At 41.3% G+C, this 13,735-nt stretch overlaps 1 gene segment (V, D, J or C); it reads right to left on the bottom strand.

Moving 5' to 3' along the window:
• Window positions 1–11,797: 11,797 nt before the first annotated feature.
• Window positions 11,798–12,471, bottom strand: LOC102148362 (Ig kappa chain V-III region PC 7940-like). The segment is given in 2 exon segments: window positions 11,798–12,159; window positions 12,396–12,471. Coding segments are annotated over 2 exon segments (396 nt in total).
• Between the last annotated feature and the right edge of the window lie 1,264 nt (window positions 12,472–13,735).

Here is a 13,735-nt window from a genome sequence, read left to right on the forward strand (position 1 = left end):
AGAAAGACGTTCTGCTCTGGGTGTTTGCTCTCAGGATCTCTGGTAAGAATTGGTCAGGGGAGAAAAAACAAGGGTTTCTGAAGGTGTTAAAATACGATGCATGAAGATGGACTCTCATGAACATTGAAACAAATTTAAATATTGTTCCAGTCCAAATTGTCTTCTTTAGTTCTAAATGAAAATGATTAATTGAAAAAAAAGTATTTAAATTTTCTGCGTAATCTTATATCTGCATCCCGTTTCCTTGTAGCTCGAGGGGCACAGAGCGTCCTGACTCACAGTCCATCTTCCTAGTCTGTGTCCCACAGACACAAAGTCACAAGCACCTGCAGGGTGAGCAAGAGTGCGACTGACAAAAATAGCATCAGGGTACACCGGTATCAACAGAAACCTAGGAAACCTGCTCAGTGTCTCATATATAAAGCCTCCAATCCTCAGCCAGGGGTCCCAGCCCTATTCTCAGGCAGTGGGTCTGAGAGAGTTCGCTCTGACCATAAGCAAAATGGAGACAGATGATACTCAGATTACTACTATCAGCAGGGAAATAAATTTCCCACGGTATTATGACCTCAAGAAAACACATTCCCAGATGAGGGACCTGGGCTGCCTCAGCTCATCTCCCTGAACTCAGCAGCTGCTGTGTGTATGTGGTGCTGGGACGGGGCTGGCAGCAGGTGTGTACTGAGCTTTATAAGCAAAGGGTTTGAGTTGCTCAGAGAAGGGGAAAGGAGCTACAAGTCTGGGTCATGAATCTCTTATCACATCTGGGCCCAGTCACACAGACCAATATTATGCATGAGTTCCACTGCAAAGTTGGGGAAGAGGTGCGGAGTATTGCATAAGTAGTCTGCAGAATTCAGAACAGAAGTAGCATATATCATTATTACCAGAATGTTCTGTTGACCAGAAGTCAGTTTCTTGGCCCTATATATCTGCAGGGGAGGCTAGAAAATATTTGAGCTGTTTTCTCAGGAAAAACAGAAAAAAGGATTGGTGAGTATATAGCTGTGAAGACTGACATTGTAGAATAGGACTAAAAGTGTTCAAATATGTGAATGCTCACTAAAATGCTCTAACATGGAGCAAGTTTTTAAACTTTGGATGGATAAGATAACTTGCCATGTGAACATTATTCCACCCCTTTCTACAATACAGTCTTTACACATCAATATCATGAACAAAAAATCTTGTGTCACTGGCTAACGTTACAGATGAGTTTATTCAATAAATAACGTGTAGCTAGATACCATAATTGGTGTGATTCTAGAGAGGGTCTACACAGGTTTATTTTTATAAAGTATGGTTTAGTGTAATATGTAGGGCCATGTTTTCTTAATATTCTTTTGGAAGTTTAATCAGGAAGAAAGGATGCTGCTTTTCTGTTGGAGAGCCAAGAATTGTGTATAATGAATATTCTACATTCAAGGTTGCTCAAAAATCTTTTGAATACACTATCCTCCTTTAAATTCTTTTCCACATCGTAAATCCTATATTTCCAAAGTAGAATAAAAAAACCTACATTTCACAATCTTCCTCACAAGGGAGCAGACACCACCTCTGGTTCTACCAATCGGATGGAACCATGGGAGACTGTCTTTTCAATGCAGGCCATGAAAGGACAAATGGGGCTCCGAAGGCACTGTGCCTCTGCAAACAGGTGGCAGCACTGATTTCAGATTACAGCAGAGGAAGCATGAATTTTAATTCCTGCTGGATCAGCAGCTCCCTCACTATAGAGTTTTGCAGTGTGTTATTGGAGTTGAACTAAGAGCTCAGCCTAACACCTGTTCCTCAATCCTTCCAATGATTGCATGAGTTTTATAATATCCTTTAATGAATGCTTTCCTGCCTACTTTTGTTAGCATGGACACTATTTACTGCCACTAAGAGCATGGAATTAACATAATGTCTTCTAGTGATGAAAGCTATAAGGAAAAAAAATGAGTTCTTACTATATGATACAGCAATCACACTCCTTGGTATTTATGCAAAGGAGTTGAAAACTTGTCCACACAAAAACCTGTACATGGATGTTTATAGCAGCTTTATTCAGAATTGCCAAAACTTAGAAGCAGCCAGGATGTCCTTCAATAGGTAAGCTGATAAACTGTGGTACATCCATGCAATGACATATTATTCAGTGACAAAAAGAAATGAGCTATCAAGCCATGAATGGACGAGGATAAACCTAAATGTATACTATTAAATGAAAGAAGTATCTGAAAAGGCTGCATACTGTATGAATCCAACTATATGACAGACATCTGGAAAAGATAAAAGTATGAAAACAATAAAAAGATCAGTGTTTGCCACGGCTAGCAGTGGGGAGAGATGAAGAGGCAGAGCACAGAGGATTTTTAGGGCAGTGAAACAACTCTATATGATACTACAACGGTGGATAATACCATTATACATTTGTCCAAACTCACAGAATGTACAATATCAAGAGTGAACCCCAATGTAAATATGGACTTTGGGTAATTTCAGTGAGTCAACATAGGTTCATCCTTGGGAAAAAATGTACAATTCTGGTGAATAATATTGGTAATGGGGGAGGCTATGCATGTGTGGAGGCAGGGGATATTTGAGAAATCTTTGTACCTTCCTCTCACTTTTCTTATAAATCTAAAATTACTCTAAAACAAAAATTCTCAAAAAAAGAAGAGCATGCCCATGATGAGGGAGGTGAAGGAAGGAATTTTCTTTTTTAAAAGAGTGACCAAGAACTTCTCTGAATAGATGTAGCTTATGATTTATAATAGAATTCGGAATGCTTTAAATATGCTATCCTTTTAAAGACCCAGGAGAAATGGCATTACTAGAGCAATCATACTTGTTCCTGGACACACACAGATCTTGGAAATCTAGAAAGGGTTTTTTGTTGTTGTTGTTGTTGTTGTTTTAGTAATTGAAGAAGAATTCATCAAGTTTAAATGCTAGACACAATGTTAGAACTGTACCTGATCACCTCTGAATTAGTTGCTTGTTTTATTTTTTAGCAATGTGTTAATGTTTTCTCTAGAAGCCATGTGCATCAAATTCATCTAGGATGATTGATGAAAATAAAGTTTTCTAGACTTTAGATCAAGTTCTCTTGCTGTGTGTTCCTGCCATCTGGCTTATTTACATACTCCGCTAATAATTCCTATGTCTACTAATTTTTTTTATCCTTTATACAAAGAAAGATTTTGTTCATTTGACATTCTAACCCCAAGAAACAGGCTTCAAATGATTGTTAGAATGTCCCAGGAGCTTTCACTGTGTAAAGGGACAAAACGCCAAATTGTCACAGTGTGTAAAGACGTCATGATCTAGCCACACCACACACTCCTGTAAGTGTCTTCCTATGAAATGCTCATTTATCCTTCAACAGGAACAACAAGACTCTTCTTTTAGATGAAGACCCTTCTACTGTGCTGAGATGAAAGAGAGGTGTCCTCTTTGATGCTGTCATGGCTTTTGCTTTCATACTTTGATCACAACACTCACCTCATTAAATTAAACTTAGATATGTACATGTGACTTCGGCAGGGTCCTCTTTGGAGTCAGCTCCGAGCATAGGTTCAGATAAAATGTAGATTATGCATCAATACATGCCTGAGTGTGCCTTGCTGCTTCTTAAAGAGGGATTCAAATGTCGTTATGGTTTAGTGTTTGATTATATTCTCTGAATTCAACCATATGAATGCTCATTTGGCAAACTACCTCTTGAGGAATCTTTATGCTTCAGAACATGAGTGATTTTTCTTTTTTCCTTCCTTTTTTTACACAGTATTTGCTATAAGAAACAAGTCATGGATGGCCATTGACTGCATTAAAAATTTGTCTGAAAAGCAGGAGTAGTTCAGATTCATATCTGTGGACATATTTGTATAATTAAATCCTTAAAGCAAGCTCTCATACCATTAAAGCAAATTAGCTTTCTGCTCTGCTTCACCTTGTTCACCTTTAACTATTTATACGTATATGAACACTTTTGAAAATGAGACGCCCTGTTCAGGACAACTCAAAGTTCTCCACTAGTGTGTTCCACTTCAGATGAAACTCTGTTTTCTCTCTCCTAGACAGCCGATAAGAATGGACAGAAATGACTATCTATAATTCTGAAGACTCTGCTCTCCTGTGCCTGTATCCCTGCTGCTTTGCATATCCATCCTCCAGAAGCTGCCAAACTCTCAAAGTTACAGTGAAAAGCTGAGCATCATTTTCCCTCCTCCCTTCCTTTTTTCACCTGGTGTGTAGAGCAGCAGAGATCTCAAGAGCTGAGATAGAGATTTCCTCTTGTTCTGATATCTGACCGGCTCCAGCTGACCTATCTCTTCTCTAAGGGATCCATTAAGAGCAACTCTCTCAGAAGAGCATTATTAAGCCTTTCTTAGAAGGGGCTGAGTGTTATCTGAGGTACTTTAGAATTCCTCTAGAAAAGATTTATTCCTTGGTCCCAAATAGTTTCTCCAACAAAGATCTTCTCAGTGATTCTTTTGCTTTTGAACTATATATTCCTATTATTTTTCTTTGAAAACTCTGTCTTGCTGTAGCTCCCTCTTTGTCTATTTTAACAACAAAAGACCTAGCCCTACACATGAATATGAATTGCTACACTGTTCAATATAATTCCAAATTAAGAAGAGAAATGTGCACATTTTCACCTCTGTAGATTTAGAATTTGTCATGAGTAAATGAAACTTCATGTTGACCTTTTGAAACCCTTGACATAGTTTACTTACCGCTCTAAGTTGTTTGGGGGTTCTTGTATTCTGTGCCTCAGTTAGAAACCACTGAGAGAATTTCTGACACATCAGAAGTACCAGGATCTAAGAAGGACTCTGTCTAGGCATCTTCATAGAGAATCCTGAGTCACTACATGGTCAGCTGGATTTTTCTCATGAGGAAGCAAAAAAAAAAAGGAAAAGCCACCAGCTTCCAATTTTCCAGCTTTGGCTGCTGGGTATCCTGATTCCACAACTGGATTCAGAAAGAGTTTCTTGAGCTCCAGAAAGGAATCTGTCCTATGTTCCCTGTGTCAGCAATGCAGGGGCTCATTGCTCTCATTAAAACACTCAGAGAATCTGCCTCCTGAGGCCAATCCTTCATACTCTCATCTCAACACAAAGACAGAACTTGACATTCACAATAATCTCTCCCTGTCCTTAATTCTAGGTCCGTTGTAGACAAATATAAATGTCAGAGCAATGTGACACTCTCTTTCCTTGGTCATGAGGTAGGAGTGGGGAGGAAGGAGAATATAAAACTCAACAACTGATAGGAAGGATTGGAGACCAAGAATTGTGTGCAGGCATACAGCATCTGCAAGGATTCTTGCCGTTGTCTTTAAATGGAATTCATATGTTTTCCAATTTAGGGTTGAAAGAGATCCTAGAAATTGTCTAATTCAATTGCATTGTCTTACAGGGAGAATTGTCTAGGGCTCAGACAGTGACTCAGACATGTCTCTTGGTAAAACAATAAAAATTGTGGTCAAGAGACAAAATCTTAATGACTGTGGGGTTTTTTTCACTTGATCCCTGCAAACTAAAAACTCCTTATGAAGTTTCTCTGCTTTGTCTGAAGAGACCATACACATGACTCTTGATCATTCCCTTCCTTTTAGTTAACTGGACTTTATAAGCAAAGTTTTATTTGGAAAGAAATAAAATGAAATAAATTTTATTTAGTTCAGAGTTCAAAACAGAATTCAGTCACTTATTTCCTAAAACGAACCTATAACTTCCAATGAATATTCCTTATTTTGCCTACAATTCTCGTATTTCCTAATTCAAACTTTTTAGATACCCACATACATTTATATTATCTGAAAGACCCCAAAGTGAGAAAGGGGCATTGGGCAGCCCGGGCCCTCTTGGGCAGCCCAGAAATAAAGGGAGCTGAAGCTGCCCTTGTCCAGCTCTCTGCTGTAGAAACTTCCCGCAAGAGATTCCCCCCGACCCCAGCTGAGTGTTCCTTTATAGTACCCACTGTTTCCTGCCCTGGAGCTTGTCATAGGGAGGTGGGCTCCCTTCCCACTAGAGCTCTAGGCCCTCCAGCCTCTGAAAGGATGGTGGTCCTCCAGAGTTCCTGATGCATTCCCATCTCCCCAACTCCACAAATTCAGTGTGGGTGCACCTATGAGTGGGCAAACCAGGACAGGAGGTCTAAGAACCTGCAAGAGCAAGGAAAAGTTCCTCTCCATGCCAGCCCTGTTGTCCACCACTAACCAGCCAGGGAACCCCATGCTGCAGTTGATATGTGGGATGTGAGGGTGCAGCTTCCTCATGTGTCCCCTGATGGGTTCACAACAGGCACCAGGGCATGAGGGGCCTCTGAATAGGAAGGTAGCTTCAAATCCTAGAGTCCCAAAGTCAGGAGTCGGCTCCAGTGCTCATATATTGCAGAGACCAAAAGACGGCTCTGCAGCAAAGACGTCATGAGCTCCAGTGCCTCTTGTTCTCACTGCGACACAGGGAGATCAGCCATATGCTACCCAGGAGGACCTCAAGCATCACCAGAACACTCCTGAGGTCCCAAGGATGCACAAAGAGGAAGGTGGGGACCTACTCTTAAAGCTTCATCACTGGGTCACAGCACAGATACCACTGCTTCTTCTCATGTTTCTTCATCTCCTGTACCACTGAGAAGCCCCAGTAGGCTAGTAGCCAGAGTTTCTTCTTCACTCCCGGGTAGATGTTGAGGCTTTTGATGGGCCACTTCTTCTCGAGCAAGTGGCTCCAGGCCACTGTGTAGAGCCGCAAGCAGCTGCTGTTGTAGATGAAGTATCGATCATGGAAGCCACTTGAGAGCAGGCCCACACCCAGGAGTCTGGGATCCTCACAGAACTTCATCATGATGTGCTTGGTGTAGCCCGGGGGCAGCTTCTTGACCTCTCTGGACTGTGCTTCTTCACCACCAGGTGCCTGTCTGTGACGAGCCCATGCAGGATCGGCAACATCTTCTCCGCAAAATGCAGGGGGTGCCCTGCCTTCTCTCTCAGCATATGCATGGGATGGATGTAGAACCACATTTTAGTCCCAGAAGCAAAGCTAAAAATCATTTATCTTTCCCAAAACAAAGTTTAAAATTTGCTTTACTGTAAAAACAAAATCGTAGAGAGATAGCAAATATATTATTATAGAGCCTTCATGATTTTAGTAAGGACCAACAATGAAAGTGAGAGGGAGGAAACCCAGGGAGAAGTTAGGAACCAAGTTTAAAGACCCTGATGCTCTGACATGGACATGGAACAGATTTTACCTTAACAACTAACAACAAGTAGTCTGAGGATTGTGCATATTATTATTGACAGAAACCTGAAAAGATCCTAATGTCAGTGATACGACTTCTTTCAAAAATATCCATGGGTCACATGATGTGGCTTTCTCAGATGTCAAGCTCAGCCTCTAAGCCCTACTAAAACTTTGCTAATTGTAATGTTTCCTTAAACCACCTCACTTCCCTTTTAAACTGATGGTTGGAACTTTCCCCTCTGCTCATGCCAATCGTGATATATGAAAGCTTTTAATAACCTGAAATGATTTCTGCCTTTACGGAAGGAGTACGATTTTAAGGAAAGTTTAATTCACTCTGTATTAACCCAAGTATTATATACCTTGGGTTTTCCCCTATACCTGACAGTGGTCCTAGGCTTCCCTGTGAATATTACAGCACTACCATTGGAATAATGTATGTGTGTAACAGATTTTATCTCCAATTTGTTCCTGTTTTGCTAGTCAATGACTTTATGCATGGCACAGTATGTCTGAAATTTGCTTTCACTATTATCTGGTAAAGAGATTGTGGGGAAGTAGCTTATCCTTACCTACATACAACTCTCAGTGTCTATGGATATTACTACCATTATTACTAATAATGATAATAATAACTAATTAATTGTGTATGCCTGGGTTGACTTAAGTTCATTCACTCAGGGGATGATGATATGAGAGGCCTCCATGCAAATATGTTCATTGATTTAATGGAAATGATGGAGTGATGGATGCTGTGACGGGCTGCTCAGATCCACCTTCTTAAATACATACTTCTTCCTCCAGCTGCTGGGAATCCTGCCTAAAGCTACTCCCACCTGTCAGCCCTCTGTGGAGATTGCCTTGTCTGAAGGAAACTACCTGGCCCAAGGTCACACTTCCTTCCCAGGAAAGACAATATCCAATAATTATTCAATGCAGGGACATAAAGACCCAGCCCCTTTACTCCACTTCAGATCAAGTCTGTAAAGACACAGCATCTCTAGGCCTCCTTGTGGGGTTGGCACTGGCTTTGTTGACATTGCATTACAGCTCATTTCTCTGCCCAATCCTGCTTACTATCTATCCTTCCCAGACATGTTTATCCCAAGAACATTCCCTAATAATTGTCCTGCATGCTGAACTTTGTCTCAGAGTGAGCTTCCCAGGGAACACAAGCTGTGACAAATGGGATCAGAGAATGGCACAGGCCAGACTGTAGTAATAACCTTCATAGGTAAAGTGTGTGCAATTACCAACAAGGGCACCAGCAGCAGAGTGACATCAGAAACAAGGCTCTGTGGCAGCGGCTAATTGATCATGGGGTATTTAGAAATTAAATTGATGTGTTTTGTCTACATAACTGGAAAACTGTAGGTCAAGTGAGCTGAAATCTGTTCCTAGACCTAAGTGAGTTCACAGGGCTCAGTGATTGAAGGTGAGACGATTGCTCTTGAAAAAGGGCCCTGAAATTTTGCCACAGATGTATGGGAAACACTTGCTCCAATGTTTTCCCAAAGGAACTCAGGGCAATTTACTCAGGGAAATGTGAACTAAGGAAAGGAAAATAAAAATAAAATAAAAAATAATAGTTTTCCAGCAATATGAGTTCTCCAATTTGTGTAATATCTAAGTGTCAGATAGCATGTTTGATAGAAACTAGTTTACAAAAATTGAGCACCACATCTCAGTCTGCGTATTATAGAATAGGAAATTATGATGCATTTTCACCTCTACTGACTTCCATCACTGGATTTCTATCCTACGTGATCTTGTAGTCTTCTTTTCAGCCTCTAGTTTCTTTAGTAGATATGGGACATTTTCCATATATGAATTTTGGAAAAATTTTTGTGTTTATATGTGTGTGTGTTTTAATCTATCCTTTTTTTCTTCAGTTTTCACATTGTATGCCTACTTTTTTTTTTTATAATATCCTGTCTTTTTAACATCCGTAGGCAATAGGCTTATGATTTGTCTGTTTTTTGATTGTGTATCTTCCAGTAAAGTGTGGGAAATGTCTGAATATTAAACATTACTTAGATTGACAGAAGAAAAAGAAGAATCACATTATTTAATTCCCAGAACAGAGAAAGCATACTGCATTACTCAGTACTGCATAACTCAGAGTTTCGGGTTAAATCCAGATAAATTACTGTATGATCCCAAGGACGTACTTGGTGGTATCCAAATCAACACACACTTTTGTCATCATCCTGCACATTATGAAAAGCACATTAATAAGCTGCTATTGTATTGGAAAATCTTTCCCAAAGTACATATTACGGAGCTAGTGAGTGCTTCATCTGCAGTTCATATGATCCTGACCTCTGGCCTTTAGTGGTTGACGTCCTTTCACACACAAAATATACCACCCGAAATCTTAGGTCTCCAAAAGTCTTATCCCATTACAGCATCAGCTCAAAGTCCAGATTCTCATTATCTGAATCACATCTAGGTGCAGATGAGGCTGCTCTGGTGTGGTTCCTGAAGCATAGATCCTCAACTACAGTTCCTCTCAATTTCTAGACATGTGAAAGAAAAGGCACAAGAAATCTTCCTCCACAAACAACATACAGCGGTAAGGCGGGAATATCATAACAACATAGCCATTCCTCTTCAAAAAGGAGGGAACGGGTAGCACAAAGGACTCTCTGGTCCACAGCAACAATGAAGTCCAGTAGGGCAGATGTTGGAAGATGCCTGATTAGGTCTGAGGTCCCAGAATAATTTACTATGTATTTTGGCTCAGCTTTTGGTTCTGCCCTCTGTGTCACCCTTCTATTTTGATGAAGAGTAGCAAGGGTTTGCAGCTAAGTGGTATTTTAGGCTGCTTTCCTACTTATACAAGTCTGGGTTCCAAATCCTTTCTTCATTCTGTAACGCCTCTGCCCCCTCAGTCCAAGCAGCTCACCTTCGGTTACCAAAATCTGAATTAGTTATCAGTTGATGTGTCAGCAGATATCCAAAACTAGAAGCTTAAAACAGCAAACGTTTATTATGTCACAGAGTCTGAAAGAATTCAAGCACAGATCAGAGGGGTGACTCTGGCTCAAACTTCTGCATGAGTTTACAGTCAAGCTACTGGCCAGAGCTCTACTGGTTGGGAGAGACCCACATCAATCTCACTTGCATGGTTAATGGCAAGCTTCATTCCCTTACCACAAGGTGGCCCCACGGCATGGCAGCTGGCTTGTCTCAGGGATAATGAGTCAAAAGACAAAGAGCAAACGTGTCCAAGACGGAAGCCATGGGCTTTTCTGACCTTATATCTGTTGTGGCATCCTATTACTTCTACCATAGTCCATTCTTTTAAGGCATGTCGTTTTACACTGAGGCTCACAAATTATGTAGCTGGTCCTGTTTTCCAGTGATATGTACTAGACATGTGCAAACTGTGAATGTTCTCTGTTTCATCAGCAAGGAATACCCCAGCCCATTATTCACATTCCGCTCTAGGAGAATGAAATCAGGTAAGCAGAATTTCTTTTTTTTATTGAGGTAACACTGCATTATAACATTATGTAAATTTCAGGTGTACATCATTATATTTCAATTTCTGTGTAGATTACATCATGTTCACTACCCAAAGACTAATTACCTTCCATCACCATACACATGTGCCCTATTAGTCCTATTACACATAATCTAATGTATGTGTGTAACTATCACAAAAGAGAGCTAAGTATTCATGGAACCAAGTGTACAGTTGGAAACTGTTAAAGATCCTGTATTCAACCATGTTAGAATAGGATCCTAAGTACGAGACCCAGAGAGATGCAACAGTTGGTGATGTCGGGAATATTGTCATGGTGGCTGTCACCCGTAGTTTATTTCGCATCAGAATGGCTGAAGATGTAGCACTGAATCCTGCAGATTTATAAAAGTGTTGTTGCAAAAAAGCAAAGGAAAGGAGAGATGATGATAGTTGCCAGGAGTTTGAATTTTAGTCATAACCCTTTTGAAACTAAGTAGAGCTGTGATGAGAGCACCACCTAGAGCTCATGCGTGAAGTTCCGCACTCTGCCATTTAATCACTGTCTCCCTGACCCACTACCACACACCATACAATTTGCATATTTCTTCCATATGTAACCGCATCAACGTCTCTGGGGACACATAAAATATCTTGTCCAACTGATGAGGAAACAGATAAAACAGAAACAGACAAAAGAGAGAAGACAAGAGAAGACCTCGCCATTTGCATCATAGAGAAAGAACACAAAAAGTTGGACGAAGAGAAAAGGACAAATAAATATACCTAGAAATGAAGACCTAGTTTGGGGGAATAACACAAAGATAGAGAAATCAAAGGGGAAAAAATAACTACGTCACAATTCTTAGTTTTCTAAAACAACTACAGAGATCTTTCGTGTGAGGTCTGTAGTAATAAGAGAACTAAATTATAAAACAGGTCATGTGGGGCACATGTACGTACACATTGGTGTAAGAATCTTCCGGTTCATAGTTTGACCTCATTCTCCAAATAATCTAGACACAGGGGGTTGAGGTCCCGGTGGGGAGGAGCATCTGAGAGAGTTGAGCCTCAGTGAGCAGCTGCCTGGGGAGGTTTTTGTTTAGACCCGGATCACTGTGGGAGGAGACTCCTTACCCTGCTGGCAGTAGTAGTTTGCAGCATCGGTCTCCTCCACAGGATTAATTGTGAGGGTGAAATCAGTCCCAGACCCACTGGCACTGAACCTGGCTGGGACCCCAGACCCTAGATTGGAGGCTGAAGAGATCAGGAGTTTAGGACGCTGTCCTGGTTTCTGTTGATACCAGTGAAGGTTATGTATGACAAGGTTAAAATACATGCCAAAAGAACCAATATTCTCACTGGCCCTGCAGGAAATTGTGGCGCTCTGACCTGGAGACACCGTCAAGGAGGCTGGAGACTGGGTCAGCACAATGTCCCCAGTAGCGTCTGGAATGATAAACACAATAAACTTAACAGATGTACTGAGATCATCCCAATGTAGGCCCATTGCATTGTTGACACCTATAATCACAGTTATGAGCAACAGTCTGAGAAGCCAGAAAATTGGGTAACTTGAAACCTACAACAAATGCTTTAATTCCAAGGACCAAAAGCCAGAGACACAGAAAGCAGGATGGCCACCATAAATTTGCCAACATTCCTCTGTATACCCGCCCTCTCACCTGGAACCCAGAGCAGCAGGATCCACAGCAGTGAAGCCCTTGACCCCATCTCTGAGAGTTGAACCAGAGGCTGCTTCTCAGGGGCCCTGACAAGCTGCCTTTAAGGATGTTGTGAGCTTCTGGAGCGTTGCCTAATGACATGCAAATCAGCTCAGAAGAGCTTGGGTTGATGCTCAAAGGGGACACCTGCTCACAGTTCACCCAGTGGGACTTGGGGTCACAAAAACTTTCCAGTGTAGCTCAGGCAAGTCTCAAGGGATTTTGTGACCAGTTTACTGAATCTTTGCCTTAAGTCTATCTGAAATGCCGTGTGGGGGAGTTTATAGGGCTGCCCTTTTGTTAGGATATAAATTGTTTTAAGAACACAATGACAATGAGATTGAGCATCATCTGCCTCCCCGCTGCTGACTGTGAGGTTACATCTCACACCTACTCTCACAGAAGTGATTAGAGACCTCAAAGGCATTCTTGGATGTCAAGTGGATCAGGAGCTTAGGAACTTGTTTCTCTGCTTGCTGATTTATAAAGTGATTGTGGCACTGCTGCTTGTGACTCTTGAATGGAGGAACATGTGTTAGTGGTTCCCTCTCCTGGAGAGATGGTCAAAATGAAGACAGGCTCAGCTCTTTGCCTAAAGTAAAAACTACGCAATGATCAAGGACAGAGTCAAGGGTGCTTGGAAAAAGTCACATGGCGTGTAAGAATCACAGGATCCTCCCTTGAGTAACCAGAAGCCTAGGGAAGACGTGTACACACACTCAAGCACACATACAATCAAACACACTAGAATCAAATTCTAGCTATCAAGAAGTTAGCAAAAATTGATGGTGAGGTGTATCAAATAAAAACTAGAGCTGGACAGTGGTTAAAGTGATGAAAACAGATTTTATTCAGGACTATTGCAATAGGAAAAATGAGGCCTCACTCAGAAACAAGCTCACTTCCACATACAGCTGGACAAGTGGGAATTTATAGCCAAGGAGCAAGGTGGGGGTCAGTGAATAGAAAACTCCTGAGGAAACATCAGGACTAAGGGGTGGGGGGTGGGGGGAGAGGGTCTAGCTAAACTGGCCAAACAAGACCTTTGCTAAAGACACACCAGAGTGATCAGATATCAGCTGAAGAATGGTGGAGGATGAGGAAACCAATGCGATATCAAAAGTGAGCAGATATGGAGGACTTTTGCTAAACTGACTTAGCAGGATTCTAGGAAAACTAAATTTTACAAGGAAGTGCATAGATGGACCTAGGAGAAGGTTCAGGAGCCTGCATAAAGTTTGGTTAAGCAAAGATTCTCTGTTGGGTGTGTTTCCAGTTTTTCTTTGTGATTCCCTCTTATC

The sequence above is a fragment of the Equus caballus genome, chromosome 15 (assembly GCF_041296265.1).
Source record: "Equus caballus isolate H_3958 breed thoroughbred chromosome 15, TB-T2T, whole genome shotgun sequence".
In the NCBI taxonomy this organism is placed as follows: domain Eukaryota; kingdom Metazoa; phylum Chordata; class Mammalia; order Perissodactyla; family Equidae; genus Equus; species Equus caballus.